The sequence below is a fragment of the Cuculus canorus genome, chromosome 1, assembly GCF_017976375.1.
Source record: "Cuculus canorus isolate bCucCan1 chromosome 1, bCucCan1.pri, whole genome shotgun sequence".
Lineage (NCBI taxonomy): Eukaryota > Metazoa > Chordata > Aves > Cuculiformes > Cuculidae > Cuculus > Cuculus canorus.
The window spans coordinates 49,932,803-49,960,264 of NC_071401.1; the positions used below are offsets into that span (position 1 = coordinate 49,932,803).

Below are 27,462 nucleotides of genomic sequence, written 5' to 3' on the forward strand. Positions count from 1 at the left end.
AACCAAACCAAAACGGCTGTTCTGCACTGTTAAATCCAGTCAAGGAATGTGTCAATAAAACCATATCAATATAATTTTTGAATTGTTAATATGTTTGCAATTCTTTTTCTTGCAGGCATTCATGTCAATGTTTCAGATTCTCACACAGGAGGGATGGGTAGATGTCATGGATCAGACACTGAATGCTGTAGGACATATGTGGGCACCAGTAGTTGCTATTTATTTCATACTATATCATCTTTTTGCTACTCTGGTAAGTCTTCACTCACAAATATGCTCTGCTGTATTTTAAATTATCCACATAGCTCCTGTATCACTTCTTTTTCTCAGCTAGTTAACACTAATCGTAACATTCATTTTCAGCATAGAGGTCTTTAGGCTTAGTTCTTCAACGTGGCAGAATTTACCCTTTAGACATGTGGCATAAGGTTGGGCTCTTTGTTCTGATGTGAGGTGATGTTCTTCATAAAATCCAAGTCACACTGCTAGACTAACAATATAAGCTGTTAACTGTCTTGTATCTTCACAGTTCTAATGATTGCAAAGTTAAACAAGTGCTTTTATTTATTGTGTAGAAATGGTCTCCTCAGCTTCCATTGCATTCTCTTTGTGGCAGTCGTTGAAGTGTAAAGCCTCAGAATATAAACTCTTAATTAGAAGTCACTGCTTTTCTGTTGCTTGATGCAAAATCAATGCATAGAAAATATATGAGATAGTTTATCAAGCAATAAAAGTATGAGAAATAATGCAGCAAGTTTTGTGTGTGTATGGAAATGGGGATTAGATCTAAGACCCCATTTTTTTCTGTATGCATTTCAAATGGAATGATGACTTTTTAAGTACAGAAAATGGTAAGGAAAACAGCTTTATGGATATCCCGTATCAATAAGAACTTGATACTGTCATCTTTAGTACCAATACAGAGAAAATACTACAATCACAGGAACATACATTTTATGTACCCTTAATTCACTCTTACTTTTGCTCATTTAGTATTTTGCATTCATTGCATTTTTTATGCATTTATGCTTGTTTTCACTTTCTTCATCCCATTTTCTTTCTTTGCTCAGTTGTATACTTATATAAATTACTAGCTGAATTTATAGTCTCCATCATCTTCCTTTTACTTCTTTTACTTTACAGTAGGTCCTCTTTCACTTCTAAAGATTTAATAATACAGCTGTAATTGTCGGTGCAGTGGGTTCCTTCATATGGATGGAAATCTTGACCACTTTATAAGCAGCAGTAAAGTGCATTTATTTCTCTTAGAGCAGCTTAACCAAATTAAAGCGTAAGTCAAAAAAAAAAAATCTATGTATAGGCAGATATTGAGGACAAGTAATTTGCTCACAAGGATAAGAGGAATCCTTGAGGTCTGAAAAAGCAACTTTTCATGCTGAAGTAATTTTTAAAACTCCTTGGAAGTGGGGATAGAAAGGGAAAGGGAAGTGAGTCTTGGTCATGGATTTGAAAGCAGTTATTCATTAGAAAATCTTACTGCTATGTTACTGATTCTTCACCAAGAATATAGTCTGAACTGGAATCAATTTTTGTCTCTTAGACAAGCATTAAGCAAGTCCATAAAGTAAAATAATATCACGTGGCCCTTGTGCTAAAATTTCACGCCTTACTTGAGAAGTAACTTAGCTGTAAGAGCAATTTTAGTATTTTCCTTTATGTTTTGAAAGAGTTGTCTGGGACTTCCCCATTTGTTTACTCAAAGCACTTATTTTGCTAGGATTGAAGTCACTTTTCAGTACATCATCCACAGTGTATTTACAGGGAATTTGCATTTAAGTACATTATCCTTTCTTCGCTTTGTAAGTGTACACATTTCTTCTCAGGCACCTATGCAAATTTTACATGGATGAAGAAACTGCTAAGACAACTTTGCAGAATTACCTGGTGTTATGAAGTTGTTCATTCTGGCTCTATATCTTTCTCAGACTCTGGAAGAGAAAAGCTATGTAGGACAGAGTTTTCTGGAGGCAAAAGAAGCCTAAGTAAAGAAAATAATCTGGACTTGGTAAAGGAGGACAGAAACTGTTCAGCTGCCACTAAAACCAAAAGAAGATTTCTAAGAATAAACAGCCATCAGAGAATAACAAGAGTGAAGTCAAATGAAGAAATTACTTTCACCAGCCAGAAGAGAGAGGAGGATTAGAATTGAGAAGTGATAATTTGAGGCATTTGGCAGAACAGACTGTAAAGCTTTGGAAATAAATGAATACGTTTCACATTAGAAAGCAAAGAAAACTTGAAGCTTAAAAAACAAAACATCTGCTGGAAGCAGGACTGTTATTAGTTGAGATGGCAGTGGAGGAAGTTAAACAAATAATAAGTTTGCATTTAACTTTTCTTTTGTGGTACATCATCTTTGGTTCTTGTTAATAAAAGAAAAAGGGAATTAATTAAGGTCTTGATGACTTGATACATACCTGTTCATAAAGCAGCAGGACTGTAAGGGGTAATAGATTTATTGAGTACTACATTTCTTTTTAGTGTAGAACTGTAATTCTCTTGTGAGACCCCACCTGGAATACTGTGTTCAGTTCTGGAATCCCCAGCATAAGAGGGATATGGAACTGTTGGAACAGGTCCAGAACAGGTCCACAACAGGTCCACAAAGATGTTCAGAGGGTTGGAGCACCTCTGCTGTGAGGACAGGCTAAGAGAGTTGGGGTTGTTCAGTCTGGAGGAGAGAAGGCTCCAGGGAGAATTTATAGTCTCCTTCCAGTACCTGAAGGGGGCCTACAAAAAAGTTGAGGAGGAACTTTTTACAAGGGCATGTAGTGATAGGATGAGAGGGAATGACTTTAAATTGGAAGGGGGAAGATTTAGATTTGACATTAGGAAGAAATTCTTCCTGATGAGGGTGGTGAGGCAGTGGCACAGGTTGCCCAGGGAAGTTGTGGCTGCCCCATCCCTGGAGGTGTTCAAGGCCAGGTCAGATGGGGCCTTGGGCAGCCTGGTCTAGTGGGAGGTGTCCCTCCCATGATAGGGGGTTGGAACTGGGTGATCTTTAAGGTCCCTTCCAACCCAAACCATTCTATGATTCTGTGATTCTTTGACTAGTATGCACCGAGCTGCAGGTACTGGAGTGTCATAGACTGTGTAAAGTATCTGAAGAAGAAAAACACCATGTTGTAAAATCCTGACAAAATGATGGTAAAACAGTTCATCAGAAAATAGGGTTTCAAGTAGTTTGTGCCAGAGATTGTGTATTTTATCAGAATTCCGTCATGCTTTGCCATTCTGAAGGCCATCCTAAATGCCACTGTTGGCAGCAGTTGGCTTATTTAAAACTATATGAGGTACTCTTAAGTACATGATATGTATAATAAGTCTTTTCAAACAGCTGCAGGAAATTCTGTATATTGCTAAAGCCAGTTTCCTATTAAAATAACATTTCTTTTTCTGAACACTGACATATATATAAATTTATAAATTTATGGGTCAGAGTCCTATCTATGTGTTCAGTACCTTTATAGTTCAATGGAGGGAAAGGGAATCTTGCTGTGGAACAAGTTCCAGATACTGAGGTTAGACGCAGTTTAAGTTCTGAGCCCCCTGTCTGGTGTATAAGCTACTTGAACTTCACCTTCCATATAGGGAGGGAATAGTTCTCCAGAGTGATTGAAAGACAGGTAAAGTTACACTTCTTTTACAACAGCAGTGGATAGGTATGTCTGCTGTTGTTGTCACTCAAGTGGTTCAAGACCACAGAAATATTTTAGGTCTGTAACTCCTTTAAAAGAGCTAAGATTCCTTCTGATATCTCTAGAAAATTGTTGCTTGCCTGTAGGAGCTCAGTATGTTTGAGGATATTTGCCTTGAACCTCAGAGACTATAACCTTGGCAGTTGCTGATAGCTGCAAAGCTAAGTGTATACAAATTTACAGCCTTAAAATGTGAGCTGCCTAAGGATATATGCTGAACAGTGGTATTCTCTCCTAATTCTGTCCTATTCTCCGCTCTATCTGTCACAGTTTCAGCTTCATTGAAAACATAGTAATGTCATATACATTTTTTTTCCCTGTGATTCTTCCTTCTAAAGGTGCATCTACAAAATATGTAATGTATAGTAAATGAAAGCATATGAGTTTCCTATGCTGTGGCTCCTGATGCATGCAGATAACGAGGCAGCTTACTTTACTTTCAAAGCAGAGATAGCTAGTTTGCACAGAGGCACTCAGTGTTAAGCAAGTCCATAAGTTAAATTAGTATTATGTGCCCTCTGTGCTAAAAATTTACACCTTAGTTGAAAAACACCTTAACTTTTTATGAGCTGTTTAAGGATTCTGCCTTGTATTTCTTTTTTATTATTATTTGTGATGAATTTAAGTTTCTTTTCATGTCAAATACATTTTAACAGGTATGTTGTTAAACATATATATGGAGAGAGTTCATAAAAACTAGAATCCAAAATTTTTAAACTCATGTAATAGTTTTATGATAATCTAAAAAACAATTTACTACTCATATAATGGCTATGAGACATGTGGTAGCAGATGATATTAGTTTAACAGATATCAAAGGCAAGACTCCCATTTACATCAGTAGCACCCTCATTTTTCCATGTCAATTCATAGTATTTCTTAAGAAGAATAAGACAAGCTTCAATAAATAATTTGCAATTGTTTTGTAGATTCTACTCAGCTTGTTTGTTGCTGTTATTTTGGACAACTTGGAACTTGATGAAGATCTGAAGAAACTTAAGCAAGTAAGAACATGTTTTTGCTGTTCTTGGAAGTAGTTTCAATAAAGTTTTATTTACTGGTGTTTTCATGATAAAAGATGGGAAGCATCTTCATCAAAATGAAAAAAACAGTAGATGTTGAAGACAGTAGCAGTGTTTTGTTAGACAGTTGACTTTCACACATTGTGAGGTAGAAATTAAGAGACTGTAGAAGAGATTTAGAAGTTTGTTTAAAAACTTGATGAAAGTCAACTTAGATAATCATGTAATTAAAATAATTTTAAAATCACAGCTAAGGCATCTTTTTGCTTATAATCTAGTGAAAGATGTCACTGCCTATGTCAGGGCAAATGGACTAGATGATCTTGAAAGGTCCCTTCCTACCCAAACCATTCCATGATTCTGTATGATAATTTATAAGCAGACCACTGCACCACTGCGGGGTCTGGCAAAGGTCCGCAGACAAGAAGCAGGAGAGGGAACAAAGTTGAATGTATTATGTGAGTGCTAAAGACACTTGGCAAAGTTAAATTGCTTGACTGTTTCTCCAGATTTGGGGACCACGATTACCAAGAAGGCATTCTCTCGTGCTTGAAACCCTAAATGACAATCACATAAATGTAGCCACACCAAATCAGACCAAATGTAGCTAAAGAGTTCATGCTGGCCATTCTGACCTTATGTACAAACCACTAGTGAGGAACGTATCTGTAGCTTTTACATAAACAGACAACTGTGCTTTAACCTGCACGAAGAGGAGCAAAATCATCAATGTTTGCCTATTTCATGCCTGAAATAGCAAATTGAGAGCCTCGTATGTGGGAACCTCTATTATAATATCTGAGTTATAGCCTTCTTTCACCCATCATTTGCTGACTTTGTTCATCTTTGAGGTGGATTAGCAATTGTTATCGAATTCTGCTCTTTCAATTCTTGAAAAATAATCACCCAGAAAATGTAGTTATTTCACATTGAATCACTACCTAGAAATGAATCTGCCAAATAACAACTCCCTTATTTTTCCTTGTATATTATATTTCTTTTGGTTTTAAGACTAAAGTGATGTGTTTATTCATTTATTTTGCTGGTATTCATTGTGTTCATTTTCTACACACTTCTTTGGGGATTGGGGGATTTAGAGATTTCTGAGAATACTATATAGTTACTTTAAATCAGACTTTATAGAATTCAATACAGAAACTAATATAACTTTTGCTGTTGCTGTTTTAAATATCAGTATGTATTTCAAATGTGAACCAAGTTAAAAGGGCAGGTATTTTCTGGCACAAAGAAATATAAATACTGGATTTCAGTTAATCAGCTCACAGAAGTGAAATGAGAGATCTTGTAGATGATTTTGGATGGCCAGACAGTATTAAATGTGCAAACTGAGTAGACCAAATTAAGTTTATTCATTTCACTCCTTGAGAGTCTCAGGAGGTAAAGGGATCTGAAATGAAAGTGGCTGAGATGTATGGTAAGCAACGTCATATCATACTGATAATCTTAGAGGAAATTTTTCATAATGTCTTCATGAGTTAGAAGCACAAATCAGCTTTCTGAAAACAGTGAAAAGATTAAAAAATTAAATCCTATGGCTTTTCTGTAAAACTTAACTTCTTAAATTCATAAATCACTTTAAAAATCTACACCTTTGCTTATGAAATGTCAGCAGCATGGCTTTGTGTTTTAGCAGCCCTCTCTGGAACAGGTGAACAAAAAGCAATGTTGAGAGGCCACCACTACATCAGCCTGAAATCTTGATAGTCTGGTATGAATGACAACTTTATAATAGCAATAGAGCACAGTTAAATAAAAGACATAAATAGGATTAAAGTAAATTCCCTCAACTTCATAGTTTTGAGACCGGCAGCAGCATAGTTGCATGACTGTGATGGTGGGACAGTGTAAAACTGCTGCCTGAGGCAACAGACCTTCTAGTTACCATGCAGTGTGGCACGATAATGACATTGAGAGTCTGATAGTCTGTTCCATTGACCCAAGTAGATATGTAATCAGAAGACAGCATTTTGCCACAGGACATACCAGTTTGGTTGACTGGCATAATGGTGTATGCATTATGCATCATTATGACATAAAAAGAAATCCAAGGTGCCCGATGCTAGTTCACTTGTGTTTATGCTTTTGAAATGTTGCTTTAAACAGTAGCCTCTCATCAAATTATATTACTCAGTACAATTGAATGTATACCCTTCTGGTATTAAGAAATATTACTTGTTTTAAAAATGCTTAAGGTGAAAGGAGGTTAGAGGTTGATTCTTGGGGCTCAATCATATGGAATTACTGGAATGATTGTACAAATGATTGTCTAGAACAGAAAAGGCTTCCTATGGGGTAAATGTGATGGTATCGCTGGTTCAGTGCTGATAGTGACAGTGTGCTATTACACTGAAATAGTGGTTGTCTTACCTCAGAAGATAAAGCAGAAAGAGTTGTTAATTCAATGATGTTTTGAATTCTTCCCAAAAAAAAAAAAAAAAAAGACTGTAAGAAGAAGGATTGTGAGGTAATTGTTATTACCATTTCTATAAAGAGATAGATTTGTAATGCTGCACAGGAAAATGTTTAACATTTATAATTAAGAGCTGAACAGTGTTCCAAGGGAGGAATCAAATAATTCAAACTGTTAATGTAAAAGACATTGATTGGTTGAAAATGGGGAAACAGTAATGCTATCAAAAGTATTTCCATCCTGATGCTTGCGATTATTCCCTGCCTTTAACGGCTGTAAAGCTTGAGGCACAGGGCGTTTTCAGACTTGGATGATTTTCAAGGAATATGTGTAAGCCAGAAATCACACCTAGCTAATAATCTCTTTTGGGATGTGTCCTTCTTAATTCTGTCTTAATTCCTTTCCTTGAACTTGATAAGAAAATTATTACTTATCTTTCAGATTATTGGGGAAGGACTAATAGTTAATGTACTCTAATAATATGTAATATTATTATATATGTAATATATGCAATGTACTCTAAAATGTAAAATGATATGTAAACACTGGGTATTCATATTGGTTCAGTAAATGTGTTTAAATATGAATAAATCAAAGGAAAAATACATTAAATGACTGGGACATTATAAGGAAGATTGAAAAATAATTTATTTAAAAGCTAGTAAACTTTTAGAATTAAATTTGCTAGTGCAAATGTAGTTAAGGATATACAACATGATTTAGATTTTAATTACATCATTACATAATGTTCTTCAAAAGTCTGGCCTCATTTAGGGCAAAGAGTAGGCAGAGCTCACTTTAATGAACGATTAGTTGATTTTTTTCTTTGTTGTACAGTGTGTGATCCCTATGTGTTGTTTATTGCACCATATTCAAGCTTTGCTATGCAGACAAAACTGTTTTTCTCATTCCCGACTTTTTTATGGTAGCCCTCATAAGTATCTAGAACAAGCATAAAACTTGTAAAAGATTAATTTAAGTGATTTACTTCGCACCACAGGCACACATAGGAATAGAATCTGTTTTTCCAAGACACTATTCAACTGGTTGAAGAACAGCCTCATTCTTTGTGTTCTTACAACTCTGTTCATTTGCAATACTTCTCCCTTCCTCTGCCACATGGCTCATCCCCTCATCTATGTCTGCCATGACAGCACAAGTCAAGTGAAAAGGGGCTGTACTATTGCTCGTAGTCACCATCTATCTGTGCAATAAATGTGATCCTCTGCAGTAACAGACTGACCCTAACATGCTACTTCACCTCCAGGTATGAGATTGATCCTGCTTATCTAGCCATAACGCCCATTTCTGTTGCGTTCAGTGCATCAGTCATGCAGTGATATCAGTCTTAGGCACAAGAAATCCATCAGCTACGACCAAATTTCTTCTCTTTTATTCCTGTCTTCTCCACCCTCTCTGTAACCTGTTGCTCCAAAGTTAAAAAGAAACCAAAATGATTTCTTTGATTTCTTTTACTTTTTATGATAAAGTTTGAACTTTCTTTTTTAAATTCAGCACTCTGAACAGATTGTGAAGCATGAATTTCCTTTACAGCAGCTGTGTTAACTTTTCCCATTATATTTTCCATGTATCTGCTAATTCTACTGTTACTACATTTTTATCAGTTTGCCTAAATATGAAGTCAGACTGATTAGTTTCTAATTTCCCATACTCTATCCCGAAGCCCATTTTTAAAGTCAGTCACATTTGCCACTTTCCTTTCTCTAGCTACCAAGATTACTTAGGTGACAAATTATTCACCACTAGAAGTATGTCAGCGTTGTTATATCTGAGATCCTTTAGAAATCTTGAGTGAGTGTTATCAGATCTTGGTGAATAACAATTTGATCTTGTGTTAGTTATCTTCCAAAAGCTTTTCTCCTGACATTTTTGTTGGAGATTAGTCTTCAGCATGGTTCAAGGTCTTCTTTGAGCTCCTCTGTGGTCAACACTATTCATTTTGCTTTCTTGCTTTGGATTTATTTTTCTGAATGCTCTTGATTAATAGTCTGTTGCTCTTTTAAACCCTCTGTGGATCTTGCTGCTTCCTGTATTTTTTTAAAAGCTTCCTTATTAGATTTTATTTCTTTAGAAAGTAATCTCTCAAAATCTTTTGTGATCCACCATATTATTGTTTTATTTAAAAAATGCCAGAATTTATAGGTTTTTTTTCTCTATTCTTTGCTTAGCATATGGCTTCCCTCTCTGAAACATACACGTTTACTTTTGAAAGCCGTCTTTGCACTCCAGTTGGCATTGCTGGCCTTTTTGCCCTCCTTGAAGTTTTTCTGTAGGTTGTAGATGTATTCTGTTCTTGTAAAACAGGATATTTAAAGCTACTCTATATACCCACCTCTCCCAGTTTCTGTCATTTGAACAGTCCTTTAAATTTCTTTTTAAGTCTCTATGATTTTATGTAATTCATTTTTTTATTTAAATTGAATGTAGTTAATAGGTTTGACTACCTACATTTTAAAAAATAACTGAATTTAAGAGTTTTTTTATCACTGTTATTGAATAGCTTTTTGATATTTATGTCATAAACTAGATCTTGCTCAGTAGTAAACCATGAGATGCTTCTTCACTTAAGTGTTCTCTGACTATGTAGTTCAGTGAGGAGTCATGAGTAAAAAGTTAATCTTTCTTCTACTCTGTAGCTCAGCAGTAACTAAAACATCCATTTGTTATCATTACTGTTTCTGGCACAAATCCAGAACATAGCCCCGTAACAGCTACTGTACAGAAAATTAACTCTATCCCAGCCAAAACTAGCACAATGCTGAAATTAGTTGCTAATCGTCATCTACATGTATGCAGAATATTTCCTCCAGTTAGGCATGCATTTTCAACACAGAGGGTTCTTATGCTGTATATGCATTTTCCTTATTCATTTTACTGATTGTAGATTTAAAAATAAGTAGCATTTATCTTTCACCGGTGCAGAATACTGTCAGTCTGGATAATACATTGCCTGGATCTGCATATTCTGATACTGTAGGACCCTACTGCTTATTACTCCTACCAAGTTTCTGAGATGTCTTCTGTGTCAACATTGTGGGTTTTTGAATAACAGGAATCCTAGTTCAATCATGTTACTTTTTAGGGTTCTGCTGTTGGCATAAAAGCCTGTATGTACATCGTTCTTGTCTAGTTTTACGTCCTCTCATTAATATGGCTCTATTACTCATGCTTTTCTGTTTCCTATCAGAATTTTGTAAACTTTTAGGATTCACATATGCTCATTCCATACAGAGAAACTCACTTTTACCTTGTTAATTCCTCAATTATTCTACTGTTTTTCATACCTGCTCCCTGAATTAGCTTTTGCAGCCAGTGAAGTTAATTTTAAGTGTTGTGGAGTTTTAGTCACATGGGTAGAATTCAACCCACTTCGCTAATACATTGCAAAGCTGTATATGCAATTTGAAATATCCATGCAGGTTTCCTTCTCTAGGCACTGAAGAGAAGTGAATACTTTTGGGCAGCAATTTTTAGAGAGGTGTGGTTTTTTTGTAAGGTGGCTACAAGAAAATTTGAAGCCAGGCATGAGATTATACTCAAGCTTCCCGAGCTGTATGTATTATCTTTCCTTTATCTACAGTATGGTTTGTAGCTTACAGCAATGACATCTGTATGACACTACTCAAGAGTATTTCCCTGTTTCCCTTGTATCATAGAACGTGGAACCTTTCTAAGCTTACACAATGTAAGAATAATTTTCTTGTGGAATAATAATGAAAAGATAGAAGACAAAAAGTATGGATAAATGATTGTTTTTCATAATAGAGGAAAGGTACCAGTAGAATTCCATGGTGATCTTGGCTAGGATGTTTGCTGCTTGGTATTCGTAAGTTATCTAGAAAATGGGGTGAACTGGGAAGTGACAGAATTTGCTGATGGTGCAAAGTAAAAGCACGCAAAATTATAGCTGGCTGTGAAGTATTCATGTGACTGAGAAATAGAATTTCTGATGAAATATAATGTAATAGATACACATAGAGAAGAAGCCTACTAGGATACACAAACATATGCTTTAATTAAGCTTTCCCTAGTCCAGAAAGATTTTTGAGTCATTGTAGATATTCGCTATCATGTCAATTCAGTGCTTAACAAAAGAGAAGGCAAACACATTGTTGAAAATTATTAGAGCAAATTGTTAAACAGAAGTAGAAACTTTCCTGTTCAGCCATATACATCCAAGATGCTTCCATGTCTTGAATATTGCACTCCATCTTTTTAAAAATAAGTTATAATAAACCCAGGAAAGATATGGAAAAGGATAATAAGGATGATCTTCAGATTGTAAATTGAGGTAATTGAGAAGGAGGCTAAAGAAAGCGTTATATGAAATTGCAAAACATCTAAGAAGTTGAATAGAAGATTCTTATTTTACTTTCTTCCATCATAACAAAATGAGAAAGTACACAATCAAATCAAACTGTTTTAGTTTTACGACAGAGTAATGGAATAAATTTCCTATAAGGGATGATAGTTTAGATGTAGCTTTCAGCCACAGGGGTTGTCAAAGCTCAGAAAGCCTACAGGAAGTATAATCCCTCTGCATTTTATCTGTTCTTATATTTATATCTCAGATACTTTCTGGTGATCCTCGTCCGGGACAGGGCAGTAGTGAAGTGGACCTTTGCTCTATCCCAGTACACTCATTCATATGCCCCTAATGTTCCATAATCTGAATGGAATTTCAGACCAATAGCATAAGGAGGAACTAAATCCATACAGTACATTGATGGCTAAATCCATATGTGCCTCCACTTTACTAAATTGTAGTTCCACAAGCGAAATGCCAAGCATCTCAAGCATCTCTTGAGTGTAAGCAGTGGCATAACTTCCTTGACCGTGTAATCTTACTTCTATAGTCCTATTCCTCTGTCAAAATATGTATAACTTTAACAGTATTAAAATAGAAAATGTTCTCAATTTGTCTTACGGTTATGATAACAACCCCAGTTTACCTCACTAACTTTGAAGGGTTTTTCTTATGGCTTGTGTTAGACAAGATTATTGTGTTCGTATTTTGCACCTGGAGAATCAAAGCTGAAGAAGTGACATCTCTGGGTTCATACATAAATTCTCAGTGAGGAATCAAGGTCTGTTCTAATGCTTAAGCCCCTCAAGTCAATCAGGAACATCCATCCACTTTAAACTGTTGAAATCTCACATAAGCATTGTTCTGCTGCTTCAAAGGAATATTCCCTTAAGGAAGGTCAGATTTCTGTCACATCACACATGTGCTGTCGGTGCTTACTGGGGCACACTCACAACGTGAGTACAGATGGCACTCATTACTAAAAATATTTTCCCAATACATGCTTTGCTACCCAGCAACAGAAGTCCTTGGAGGAGTAAACAAGAGTATGAAGTAGGGACATTATTCTTCTAATTTAAGGAAATTTTCATTCTCATCAGTGAAAGTACTTCTCAGATGTACATGCTCCTTTCCCTCCATACCATGAAATATAGACAAGATTTTTTTCCCCTAAATCCATATCAAAGCAGCAAATACAAGAGGCTGCAGTGGTAGTATAGTACTTATGGTATATATATATATATTTTAAAATTGCCTTTAGAATTGTATTATTTTGCCTCTGTGCTTTTAAAAGTAACAGATGTGTATATGCTCATTTTCTCTTGTTTAAATCTTACTTTCAAGTCTTTGATATTGAAAGCAGAAACTTTCATAAACAAAGAAGCTTGGAGATAGTTACAGCTTCTTTGTTGGTTTGGACTGTTGAGAAAGATTCTTCTTTTGGACAGTGTTTAGTGTCTGAACATCTCAATTTGATGCCAGTGGTTCAAGGTTGGGTTTTGAAATGCTTAGAAGCTTTGCATAAAAGGAGACAGTTCAACAAAAGTTATTGGTCTTGATGAGACCTCCACAGCAAAAGCATAAAAGGAAACTATTATGAAATTTGTCTGATAAAAACAAGCAACAGTAGAAGAAAGGTAACTGGTAGTTGGGTATCGCCAAAAATAGCAGAACTATAATGGAACCTAGTTCCATAATATTCTTTTTTTTATGATGGTGCTGGTGGTTTTGGGGGCATGGGGAGATCTATATGGAGAACCACTGCCACCCAGCTGTCCAGAACTACAGCAGCAGGGTACAGACATCTTAAAGAATTAAAAAAAAAAAAAAAATAGAGAAGAAAAATGCATTAATTTTTAGGTGTTATTCCCTCTGATCTTAAAAACTTACCTTTTTTTTCTGGTTTTGTTGCCAGGGAAACAGAGTAATTAACATTTCTTTTTTTCTCACTAAGCATTTACTTTTGCTTCTTCACTAGGTTCTTCACTTAGGTTAGAAAACCCTTGATTTATAATGAAACTTTTGGCCTCCTACTATCTAAAGGGACATTGTCTGATGTTTCCTGAATGTTGTTCAAGATAATTCTGGCAGAAATATTCTAAAGATGAATTTAACAGTGCTCCCCTTTCATGCAAGAATACATAAGTGGAATTTTGGTAAATGTCAGTCAAGACAAAGCAAGTTAACATCTAAAGAGATTGTGCTGAGGCTTTCTACATTTTTCTCTAAAGTAAAATTAATTTGAACAAAACATTCACATCAGACATTTATATTACATAGAACAAAATACTCTTTCAGTGTTGCAGGTCTCTGTTCACCATAGCATCCTGTTGATTTTAGGAGGGTCTGAGATACTCAGTTGCTTGTAAATTTGGATTTTTTAATAAACTAAAGTGGTACTTATGAGCCAAACAATTCAAACCTATATCCCCAGAGCAAATATAAATTCCCTTTCTGTGATTGCTATGGTATTCAGTTTTGTTTGTGCCTAAGCTGGAGTGAAGCAGCACAATTTGTACCTTTAATCTTAAATTCATGTGCAATCAGTTGTTGATTATGCAATTATTATTTTGATGAGTTAGAAAATATTTTCAGTGTCTGCTTTTCATATCTATCTCAGAGCAATTAGGTTCACATTTTTAATCCATGTGAAAGAAATTTCCCAAGAATAAAAATCCTGGCGCATTTAAAAAAATGCAATTATTTTCTTTTTTTTTTAAGAAAGAAGATTATTCTGACCAACACTGAAAAAATTAAATCATTCTTTCAGATTGTCCTGGTTTCAGCTGGGATAGAGTGAAGTGTCCCTTCAGTAGCTGCTGCATTTTGGACTTCGTGTGAGAATAATGTTGATAACACATATTGTTTTAATTGTTGTTAGGTAATGTTTATTCTCACCTGGGATAGAGTTTATTTCTTCCCAACAGCTGCTGGGTTTTAGATTTGTATGAGAACAGTGTTAATAATATACTGAGGATTTTAGTCATTGCTAAGAAATCAAGGATTTTTTCAGTTTCCCATGTTTTGTTAGTGTATAGGTGCAGGGCAGCTAGCCCAAACTGGCCAGTGGAATACTCCATACCATAACATCATTCTCAGTATAAAAACGGGAATTTGGTGAGGAGGGCAGGCAAGCCATCTGGATTCCATATTCAGTGTTCTGCTCGCTGTGATCTCTGCATTTGCTGCTATCACTGCAATTGCTGTGAACTCTGTGCTCACTGCTATCACTGTGCTTGCTAAAATTGCCGCGCAGGACAGGCTAATCATTAGGTGGTAAGCAGTTACATTTTAGTACATTCTTTGTTATTGTTGTTGTTGTTGGTTTTGCTGTTGTCTTCTTTTATTGCTCTATTAAAACTGGTTTTATTTCAACCCGTGAGTTTTCCTTTTCCAATTGTCCTCCCTATCTCACTGGTGGGGAGGAGTGAGAGAGTGGCTGCGTACTGTTCAGCTGACACCTCAGCGCTAAACTGCAGCTAAACTGGATAAAGACTAGTGTTTTCTCAAGTATCAACGGATAGGATTCATATCACCTATTTAGCCATGCAAAACGTTAGACATATAGTCTAAGCTGGTCATCTGCACTTGCCTATAGTCATAGTCAGCTTCCAGGGAATGATTCATCCCATCCAAGTTGGTGCTCTATTTTTCTGTTGCAGAGGGAGCCTAGACAACTAATTAGGGAAAGTGCCTGATTTTCAGTGGACAAAGTTAAGTGGCATGAGTCTCCAACTTTAATGAACTAGGAACCCTCGTTTCATTGATATTTAGTCATATGAGTGCTTTTACATTACTGAGGCCCAAAATCGTGGTGTGTAATGCTAGGCATCTTGCTGAAGATCCTAGGTTGGGATTTGTAATTTAGCTTAGGGTTTTTGATTATAACAGCAAGAAAGAATAAAAGTCAGCATTCAAAGCTGGTCATCTCTATTCACTCACAGCAGAGAACCAATTCCTCATTTGTGAAATTAGGCTCATAAAATAGCAGGTCCCTGGTTTTGGCACTTCAGTAGGTTTTCTAAAGGTGTGTGGAATCAATCCAACAGGATCTTTGTAGAGGTTCCCAACTTTGGTCTAGGTTGGCTCTGTAGGAAATACACGCCCTGGCTCACCTGTGGAGCAAAAGGCATGCTCAGAGGAAAAGACAGTGTGGTTGTGTGAAACCAGACATTTACCATTTGCTATTGGAATATGTCAGAAAATTGGCTCTCACACCTTTTAATGTATCCTACTAGGCTTTTGTAATTATGTTTGGTCTTAAAAGACAAAGGTACAAATAATTGCTTCCCCAGAGAATAGGGCTTTCATTGCACTGCCGATGATGTTGAGGATATCTGTCTTATATTCCCTGCATGAAATGTTAACCAGTGTTGGTGCATCTTTGTCAAGATATAGGGAAATTCTATTATTATTATTATTTACCATGATGGTCCAATTTTCTTCTTGTCAATATGCTAGGCATCTTTCTCCCCTCAACCACCATCATTATGGTTCCCATTTTCTCAACTACTAGTTCTTGTTATTTCATATCCAGACATATTTAGTGCAGTCTTTTCTTTACATTAGATCATACCTTTGTTACTGCCTGTAGTAACTTCTCATCAAAATTGTCAAAGGAATTTACCCAGCTTACCATTGCTGGAAATCTGCAAAACAACCATCTGTTTGTTGAGAGCCTCCATAAATTCACAGATGCAGCATTGGTTTCCTTAAAACCTTTCAAGGTGTCTCTCCTTTCTAAAATTACCTCTTGCTCTGGGAATGATCACTACTCACTTTTGGAGTAAAACATCCTTCTAATAATTGTTTATCAGAGTTTCACAGCATATACTTACTGCTGAAATTCATGATGCGACAGAATGCTTTAACGCAAACTAAGTTTCCAATGTGGAAGTCACACTGGCAAAGAGGTAAAAATGAGCTGGACAATGATCGCTTCTGTTCCAGAACTAAATAAGGAAGTCAGGTCTGCAGCCTAATCTTCCATTAGTTTTTTTGTCAGTCTCACACAGAGCATATTTCTACTTTTAGTGCTGGGGATGGGTGCAAATTTTAACTCATTTTCAGGTTTGGGGATTTCTTTGTTGTGTTCTGTTAAAATGAGATGGGTGGGAAGAAAAGGTCCAGGTTTTAGTACCAATCCCTTGAGTATACATTCATGATGTTTGCTGATGCAGCCTATATGTATATTCATTACCTTTCCAGGTTTTGTTTGCTTTTTTAACTGTTTCTAGATACTAAACTATAGAATTTGGTTTCCATACACTCTGGCCTTCCAGGTATTCATCATCTCTTCATGCAAAGCAGTTCCAACAACTGAAACAGCTCACTGGTTTTCTAGCTGGTGAAAATGAATGCTATTTTTTTATAGCTTCTGCTGCTCTTTTTTTGTATTGTCCTCAGCAGAACAAATGAAGAAAGCAACCTAAACTAAGTGCTCTGCTTATTTTTCTTTAACTTTTTACTGTGAATTTCTAAGAATAAATATTTCTGCATTGTTTCTTACGATTTTTTTTTTGGTCAAGAAATCTTCATAATTGAACCCCTGGAAGAGTTGTGGCTAGCAAAGTGATTCATTCAGCAGAACTGGTCGTAGAGAGAAGATAAGTCAAAATCTGACTGTTGGCCAGACTAAAGTCCTTGTGCTCCAGTACTATAAGTGAGGCCATGAGGTTCTACTTTAGCCTGGTTCCAGTAGGAGAAGGAAGTCTAGATTGTCTGGTATGGAGGATAATTGAAATGGGATGCCTAAAACAGTACAATAGTAAAGGCTTTTGCTTAATGTGGATTTGGGAATTGAGAAAATATAGTTACAAGCTGTAAGAGAGCTCTGCAAAGCAATTATTTTCATCTCTGTTAAAATGTAAGCACAGAAATTAACTAAGGCTCTACATGGCTTTTTTTTTTCCCCATGCGGAACCCTGGTTTCTCACAGAACATGTTTACGTGGCAGCTAGCCAGCAGTCTCTGAACTGCTTGCCACACTATCATGCATGACTTATTAAAAGGAAACAACTTTTCCTTTATGAGGGAAATACTTCATTGGAAAGTAAGCCACTTTAAAGAGGACTGTGGTAGGGAAAAGATAATATATTCAAAGAGTCCTCTATCCTTCCTTTCTCCCTTTTATGAAAACCAAATCATGAACAGTTCAGGTTTCAAAATAAAGCACAGTTACACAGGCATCTGCAGTCCAAACTGTATGTGATTTGATGTTTAGACTGCTCAAGACTGCATTATTCTGAAAGCAGATGCAATACTGATGCTTTAATTAGTTGGCACTTCTATTAACATAGGAAAAAAAAAAAGTTCTATTAAAATAGCTGTATTCAAGAGCCTATTGTTTCAGTATGCTCTTTATGTTAAGCATATGCCTTATGTCTTTGGGTGTGGATAGCCATATGGATAACAGAAGATGAAATTATAAGGCTTTATTGGGACACTCCATGTCTTAAGTAGGCTCCTCATATATATCATCTAATTCTGGATTCATGAAAAGATTTCGATGACCTTAGAGAAATCAGACTGCTTACAATAGCCGCAAGTAATTTTAAAACATGCCAGAGTTACTCTAGGAAATAAAACTGTTACTGCTGGCTGTCATTTTTAAACTTTGTGTTGTGATATCAAAAGATCTACATAAAGTTTCTCTAAAATGATTTTCTGATGACACGTCTTATTCATTTACCACATACAGTAAAGGTATATGTTTACATTAAAGCGATTCAAGAAGCAAAAGCCACTAAATGTTCATGGGATATATAGGATGTAGTCCCCCACAGTATAAAACTGTAGTTCAGCTCTATGGTTCTGGACTGTCCTTCATCCTCTTCTTCTTCTTTTTCTTCTTCTCATTTGAAACTCTCTTTGAATTTTTTAGAATACATTTCTATTTTAAATGATGAGAAGTAATTTTCTGGTTCAGTTTGAGGAGACGAAACTTTCCCCACTTCATTTACTGAAGCTGTAGCTTACACAGGAGTTCAGGAGCTGTAACAAATTATTACTAGAACATTTTCTCTCTGAAAGCCATAATATGATCTTCTTTTTTATTGGGCAAAACTTATATTTCCTTTTCTTTCAAAATGTGTCTGTCTTGGCAAACTAACTTGAAAGTCTATAATGCATTTAAGTGTTAGTGAAAAAAGTAGAAGAATGCTTGTGGAAAGTTGTTGAAAGTTGTAATTCATAAGAGATGGTAAGAGTTTCAACAGGGCTTTTTTTTAACTTAATGTGTTACTGAGAATGCATATTCTCATGCATATAAGACATGGGGACTTCGCGTGAGCAGGAGAAATTTACAAGGTCGTTCACAATATGATGGCCATTGTTCTCTGCTTTTCAGTGTATAACAACTAAATTGTCTTGTGTTACCTTCAAAATAGCTAAGGTATAGTCTTGCTTTATATAATATTGTTTTCTCAAATCTCTTCTGTGTTATACGTGATTATGTCCACAGGAACACACACATCTGTTTAGAACCCCACTAGCTAAAAAACAGTTATATATGCCACTGCAAGATATAAGGCAAGTGAATTTGGCAGGAAATTCAACATGAACCTCAACGGAATGAAATTATATAAAGCTAAGGTGAAATGCAATACACATAACGATCATCATCTTTGCTCAGTATCACTTCGTGTAGAAATGTAGTCTGTTGATTCAGTGTCCTCCGTGGGCATGTGAAATGAATATACTTCACAATGGAGCTTTCTGTCCACCAGAGGAAGTGTAAAATCTAGAATAATGTTACATAGCTACAGCAACACTTGGAACGTGCTGGCCATTACAGCGCAGTGATGATGCATCCTTGTTGGCACAGTGTTTGAATAAAACTTTCTCACAATGATCGAGTAACAGCTAAGATTTCTGAATTGTGTTGCCATCTGTCTGGTCACTGACTTTTTATGTCAAGTGCAGCTCTAGGACAAATTGCATCATCCTTACCACTGCTGTCTTCTAGGACTGTCCTGACTATGTCATGCCCTACTGAGTAAAAGTGACCCCATGCATGGTTTCAGATAGCAAGAGTGACCCGTAGGCCTGATTTAGTCTTTACAGATGTTTGTTTCTTCCATCCCTCTCCCACTACACCTTTTCATTCTTGAACTCCAAAAAGGCTTGCAGTATCCTTGCCACATCTCATGGGGGAAAGGGAAGATACTTATTTCTGTAAATAGGAAATTTATTTCTATTTACATTCTATTTCTTATGCATCACTTTAAAGGATAAGTTAAGTTTAATATGAGTGATGTGTTAGCCTTTAACTTCCATATTTAGCAAACAGGGACAACAGTAATACTTCCACTGTCTTGGTGAATTCACATTCTAATCCCATGAGGACAGAGGAGGCCTGTTTACAGTGTGTTGATACAGCTTTTGGCATGATATGGCATCCCAGGCTCTGCTGCTATCTCTAAGCATTACTGTAATATCCATAAGACATTTTAAAGGGTGGTGAGTGCTTTGGCAGGAGATAAGGGAGGAAAAGGTCCTCATCCAATGTAAGTTCCTAGACTGTGATGGTTGTGTCCTAAAGAAAAACATGTGTGATACGAACAGATTGAACTTTACTGTTGTATAAGCAGCTTCTGAAATTTCTATTTATGTGAACAGAACATTTGAAAGCAGGAGACAAAATATAGATCTTAGTTAATGGGTTTATGCTGCCGTTAGTTGGGCAGTGCTACTAACTTAGCTTCAATAAAATAGTATTTGTTGCATGAGTTGGCAAGTTATTCGAAACTTTTAAAGACTGGGATCTTTTTTTATAGAACATAAATAAACTTATCCTTGTTCTAAACTAATAGTGGTAGAGTAAAGCTTATGAAAATACACTGGTATATCTACTAGTAAAGACTGATCTAGTGCTGTAAATGTTTAAGTTAAGAGCAAAGCCATCATAAAATGTCGGGCAGAATTCTGGATTATAGTGGCTTTCAGCTATTCATTTAAATGTTAAAGCCCTGATCTGGCTAAAACGTACTGACACAAACCTTGTAGGAGCGAACTTTAAGGCTTGGTTTCATTCCCTCTGACTTCTGGCCTTGGCAATATAGTTGTATCGGTTCTCTGAGCAATAGAGAGGAACAGGCATCTTCAGAGGCAGAGTGATACCTTAGGTATGCTAAACTATCTTCTGTTGATATCTCTCTCTGCAACTCAGGATACATGTTTTACTAAGCTTGGTGCCTTTTTTAATTGCTTACAGTTGAGAGAAATTAATTTAGTGTCAGGGTGCAACTATCACTCGAAAAGCTGTTCAAAATTCAAATTCATGTTATGTTCTTACTATACCTCTATATGTGGAAGTGGTCAGTCTATAGAAGCACAGCTATTAAACATGCAAGCCAACAGCAATTACTTTTGTACTTATAGGTCAGAGAATTCCAGATGTCAGGTTAAAAACTATGATAGGGAGCACAGACTCATGCAAAGACCTTGTAGAAAAGGTGTAATTCAGCTCCTAGCAGAGAATACAGAAGCTATTTTTCATTTGCATTGACCACGTCCTTCTGGAAAGGAATACGTGTACTTCAGTCAAGTTTAAATTTTTCACATAGCTTTTACAAAAAGAGCAAAAAGACTAAAAAAGTAAAGAATCTCAAGATCTGTTTTTTTAAAACATACAAAAAGACTCTGAATCAGGTATTTTTTTGGTTATATGTCGGTGTCTTGAGATAGTTAAAAAGCTTGCACAAATATTACATTCCATTCCGTGCTAATAATAGAAAGTAAGTTCTGAGAGGATGAGGTACCCTCTAGGCAGTAGTATAAGCAATTATGTTCAAGGTAAAAAGGCACCAATCAAAATGTCAAGATGAGCTCTTCTTTTTGCAGTTGTTTTTATGCTATTTGAAAAAGAGTAAAGGATCTGAAGACCTCCTGAGTGCACTTGCAGATACATAGTTTTTTGGTTTAGGCATCTGATTATCACATCCTAAATGTATATTTTAGGTCTGCTTTCCGGCTCAAGCATAAAAACATACTATATACTTTGGCTCTCTAATACCAATAGTAGATTTTAAATCTACACAAACAGACACATATGTGCAAACCACCTTAGAATCATAAAAGTTTTTCTCCATTTTAGGTCCTGCAAATACCTTTGTTACATATGCATATGTGAATGCAGGTGTACACCCACCCACACACAATACACTTGTCAAATACACAGTTTTTCAAAGTGCCCTGATTTTCAGAGGTTGCAGAATGACAGCATATCCCTTTTAAAATCTTGCCAGTTTTATATAACTGCTGAATATGTGCCCAAAGCTTGAAAATGTGTGCATGCCTTGTAAGATTATTGTTCTTAAGAAAAAAAATCCTTAAATCCTTAGTAGCTCAAACAGTGCCTCTAATGTGCTTTCTTGTGTTTAGTACTTTTCTTCCTTTCGCTGGGCATGTCTTAATTCCAGAAGATTATTTTATCCATTGTCAGTAATGAAATTATGTGAAGTACCTGCATATGTTGTTTGTAATGGTAGTGGACTCTGCTAAGAGAGTCCTGCTAGAGACTTTGATGACCCAAGAGTATTTTCATATGTAAGTCCTTTCAGACTAAAATTACTGCTCTTTAAGTATGATGTTGCTTAGTATTCAAGATGATGGTCACTGACACGAGAGGAAAGCCTACTGAAGTCCTTGTTTACAGAAACCTCAGTTTCTGGGTTAAGTATACCTTCTGGTAACTCACGTCTCTGCAGATAAGACTTTGAGCAACCTGATCTAGTGGAATGCATCCCTGCCTGTGACAGGGGGGTTGGTTCTAGCTGATCTTTAAGGTTCCTTCCAGCCCAAACCATTCTATGATGCTTTGTTTCTATGAATATCAGTGTCACCTGAAAGAAGAACCAAGGCACCAACAATCACTTGGCTGTTTCAGCTGACCAGTGATTGATACAATCTCAATGTCTATGTCTCTGGTAGGAAAAATAATGCCAATATTGTGCTTAGACATTTATTATGAAGCCTACTGAGGAGGAACCAATAGGCCCCAAGTATAACATCTACTCTAGGTCAAAATAAAGGTCCTCCTGGTTCAATATCTAGTCACTGATGGTGGTCAATAAAAGATGTTTAGGAACTAGCATAAAAACAGGGAAGACACATCATGATATTTCATTCTCCAGTGCTATTTCACACTTCAGTGATAGTTTCCAAGAATGTGAGAACTTACATTGTCCAATATGGTGTATCTTTGTTTAGTAGTTCTGGATGTATTTCTTCTTGCATGTGTTTATTAAATCTATTTTAAAATCTATGTATATCCTAGCATTTGCTGCTTGCAGTATCAAAGATAAATTTAACAATGCATTATGTGAAAAAATATCTCTTTCTAATTATGAATCTGCCACTTGATTATTCCATTTGATGCCCCCTACCTCATGATGTACAATCATTCCAGTCAAATGCTTCCTTCGTGCTCTGTCCTTCCTGCCATGCCTGTTATTACCTCCAATGTATTCTCTCTTTGTGCACCTGGGCTTGCAGCTTTAGAATATAACTTGTTTCTTTTCGCTGGATAAGTCTACTTGAATTGATATGTGTTTGCAAGCAAATCTGGTATTTCAACTAAAGCATCTTAGAAAAAGTCAAGTTTAATTTTCATTACAAAGCCTCTCGGGTTTTTTCTAAGTAAATAAATCAGCATGTGGAATTGATAGGCTAGAATTTCTGTATCACCATTTCCTGGAAATTATTTTCAACAACAATTCAAAATATCTAGTCAGTAACAGAAAAAAATGTAAGCAAGGCGGTTTGGAATAATCAGAATAATCCCTGCATGCAGCTAGCTTGCTGATGCTTTACTGCTACCATTTTTCAGAGATTTCATCTTTTTGCTTTCTTTTTGTCTCCATTTGCTCTCCTCAGATCTCTTTTCTGGTGAGGCAGCTAACTATTGAAAAGCAAGCTGTTTCTAGGGGAAGTCCTAGGCCATTCAGATTTAGTTAGAAGGTACTTTTGATCTTACTCTTGTGAATAGTAAGGAGTCCCATTGTCCTAGCATTGCAAACATCATTTTGGCAGACCTTTTAACGGTTCCTTTATTCAGTGGGGAGAAAACTGTACTCACACTTTATGACGCAGTTGTACTTTTCAGTGTGAAGCAGTTTTTCTTCCCCTCCCTGCCCCAGATTCTTGATAAGTTGAACCAAAACACATAGCTCACTACTGTCTTTAATGGAGACCAATGTTTGGTCAAACACTGATAATTGATTTTCCAGGCACCTTGCTCCAGAAACTATGTTGAATGATAGTTCAGAAAAGACATTTGGTCTGTCAATAGAGGAGGAGATGGAAGAGGTAGCATCTGGAGGCTTTTTACCTGTAGGAGCTAAGTGTTTTCATATATAGGACCACCTTGTAAACCAGGAGCAGAGCTGTGAAAAATCAAAGGCTTTGACAGAGACATTAAAACCCATCTAGATATTCTTTCCTTTTAAATTTTTTTTTCCCTTTTTTTTTCATCTTAATGATACCCATTAGGATTGCACAGTGAGGAGCAACAAAGCAGAAACTTCACCAGGTCCTGACTGCCTTGCTGCATCCTGTTCTGGGATGCCAAACACATTGCCAGAGCCTTGTGCCTTTCACCCAGTACCTCCAGGCATTCAGCAGATCCAGGAAGATACCAATGACAATGTCAGCAGTAGCATTTCCAAATTTTGTGTGCTGAGGTTTCAGCATTAAAGTGGGAACTTCAGCATGGGGATTTTTCATGAACATATTGTGCGAACAAGGTGTTATAGCTGATATATCTAATTTAGACACACTTGGTATAAAATTTTATATATATATGTGAATGTGTGTGTGAAAATCATGGAGCTTTTTAAAGCCTAGTTACATTTACTTGCCTTCAGGGTATTTTTATTCTGAGGACAGTGCATGAGGTAATTCCAAATGGGAAATAGCTACAAAATAGAATAAAAATTTTAAAATTACCCTTTCATTATATCTGATCCCTTCTTAACAAGTAGCAGGAACAATACATGACAGACATATTTTATTAACAAATGAAAAGCACAACAATATTTCCAAAATGAATTTTAAGTACTACACACGATGCATGTAATCCTTCTTTTTGTCATAGAAGGAAGATAGTAGAAAGCTCACAACATTCAAGATGATACTCCATTCCCAGGCCATATGCACAGTATTTAAAGTAGAGTTATTTCAAAATTAGTAAACTTTACAAAGAATATTTCCATTTCTAGAAATGTTCTTTCAAGACTGGAAAATATGGTCATCTGGAAAATTGCTTGTGCTAGACTCTTCCTTTTTTTAATAATTAAGACAGTTTTGAAAGTCTCCTCAAGCCTGTGGCTTCCACTTTTAATTTTTTCTACCTCTTACCTCATCTGTCCCCTTTTTAAAAACAGTAACAATGGATCACAAATTCTGACATATATTTAATGACCAATGGTGAAATAAACACTTAAGTATTAACTTAGAAGTTGTCAATCCCTAGTATATGCAATATGGTATTATTTGCCAAGAAAACACATTAAATTCAAAGGTGGTTCTTTTGGAGGAAGGTTTTATTGTGTGAAATAGGGACCTTTGAAAATTCTAGTGAAAGATCATATTCAAACCACACTGTTTTCAGGGAGGGGAGATAGGAGTCAGATTTCCCATGAATGTGTGAACAGCAGTAACAAAAATATAAATGTAAGCTTCTGCTTCTTCGTTTATATCACTAGGTAAGAAGATGCTTACCTAGCTTTTATATCACCAGGAGCTCGTCAGTCTTTGGGTTTTGCTTTATTTGGTTGATACTTAAAATAATGCAAATGTTTCTCAGGGCACATAGGTGATTCTAGATCTGCTCCATCTGCTGAATTAATGGACAGTCCTGTAGCTCTTTGGAAGAAACAAAAGAGCTTGTGTAGTGTTACTCATTATTTTGATGACAATTAGATCCTTGAAAATCCCATGCTGTGTTTGCCTTTGCGTCCTTCTGAGTCACACAGATCTGCATTGCCTTTTCTGAACTGTGTCTTACACCAATGGGAGCTTGCGCATCCATGCACTTCTGTACACGTTGTACATAACTTTTGTACGCTTATAAAAGGTAGAGGGCTGGCCTTTGCATGAGATTTAATTCTTTGTTCAGTCATATTAAAAAGCTAGCTACTTGGAAGGATGAATAATTATATTTTAACTGAGATTATTAGATACATGGGTCAGTCACTCACTTATTTTCCACTTATAATTCAAAGAACTTCTCTTTATAGTTTCCCAAGAGTGGATCAGGCACTCTTTTTAAATCATGATGGAAGATAAGGAAGCCTGCAGTCTTCCTGCATAATATCCAATGAGTGGGAGCACTATTTCAGAGTTAAGAGAGAATTTTTACTCGTATCTTCCCCTTTAAAGAAGCAATCCATCACCACAGGAACACAGAGAGAACCATGATTCTATGATGTCCATCTCTTGTGAAAGGGAATTAGATAATGAGGGAATCTAGACCTGACTAAAATTTCATCAGCAAACTTGTGTGGGAGAAAGTGCCACCAGTAACAATGAACCATCTTTGGTTTCATCTAGTCCAGCCAAGAAGATTTCTGAAATAGTTTGGATCAGCCTCTTTGTCGTCCCATTTACCACTTGTATAGGTTTGTCTCTGCCTACCCTTTCGTTAAATTGACTTTCTGTGTGAATATCTATACTGGACAAATACTCTAAAACTGCAATGAATTTAAGACTCGGGCCATCTGTGTCAAATTAAATGTACCGCCTCTGATTCAAAACAAATAAACAAATAAGCCACAAAAGGGCAAGGGGCAGCTAATTCGTGCAAAGACAAAGTCTTTCCTATTTAAAGAAATACCGTGGATTCTGGCATCAGCTACAGCTATGAATTTTTCCTCAAATTCAGTTACATTTTCTCAGTGTTAAGGATAAAGATATTCAATTGTAGAAATTGATCTGTTATATGAGTTGCAAATACTCACTGAAATATAAGTTATATTAATTAACTTCTCACAGAATCTAACAGAGCCCAGTAATTGTTTGAATGAGACTCCGAGTTATCAAGAGATAGCAGATGCATATACACAACAATGGAACTGAAGATCATAATTATCTTACAGTTCATAGCTATCATTGAGCCTAGGCTGGAAGGGACTTCTGGAGACCATCTGGTCCAACCCACTGTTGAAAACAGGTCATTAGATGAGTTCACCCAGAGTAATATCAGGCCAAGTCTTGAATATCTCCAGTGATAAAAATTCTACATCTTCTGCAGGGATCTTACTCCAATGATTGTGTTCATAGTGAAGAATTGATTTGTTCTATCTAGACAGAGTAGATTTTCATAAAGAAAATGGGGCACTTTGTCTCCTGTCCTGTAACCATGTCTGTTTGTGAAAAGTGCTTCTATATTCTCTAGAACTACATTATAGAGAAGTTCTTTGTGGCCTCTCCACAGACCTTCTCCAATTTTCCAATCCCAAACAGATCAATTACACAGTGATCAGATCAAATATGCAGTATCATACATATTTAGCTGAATACATATAATGAAAGAAATCCACATGACAATGATGTTTACAATAAAAGCACTGAGGAAAAAAAAAATACTATGCACTGTGCTTGACGTTTGCTTAGCTTCTCCTGGGAGGAAGACTGAGAATAATGCATTCATGATCACATTTACGTTAGGGTATTTTTAGGAAGATTCATCTGGTGTGTCTTCTGAATTATATTCCATGTTGCAGATGAAGTGTTCTTGTCCTAGCTACGATGGTCAGGAGTAGATTATCCCTTTTGTCTTTGTAGAGATCTTTATGTGTTAGAAGATATTATAATGATCTGCGCCAGATAAGTAACCCTTGTCTATAGACAAAGCAGGACCCCTAAAGAGAAGGCAATAGAGTTTTGCATGGCCACAACTCGCAGAAACAACATGCAATCTGCTGCACAAGCACCTGCACCGTGATCTGTGACAAATGTGAT

The 27,462-nt window shown here is 36.2% G+C and overlaps 1 protein-coding gene across 5 annotated transcripts in view; it reads left to right on the forward strand.

Annotated features, from left to right (window-relative positions):
* Positions 1-27,462, forward strand: part of NALCN (sodium leak channel, non-selective) — a 229,008-nt gene that overhangs the window by 131,981 nt on the left and 69,565 nt on the right. For all 5 annotated transcript variants that reach the window (XM_054085381.1, XM_054085371.1, XM_054085388.1 and 2 more), the window contains 2 exons: positions 116-253; positions 4,649-4,723. In XM_054085381.1, coding sequence (XP_053941356.1) covers positions 116-253; positions 4,649-4,723 — 213 coding nt within the window. The remainder of the gene's footprint in view (positions 1-115; positions 254-4,648; positions 4,724-27,462) is intronic.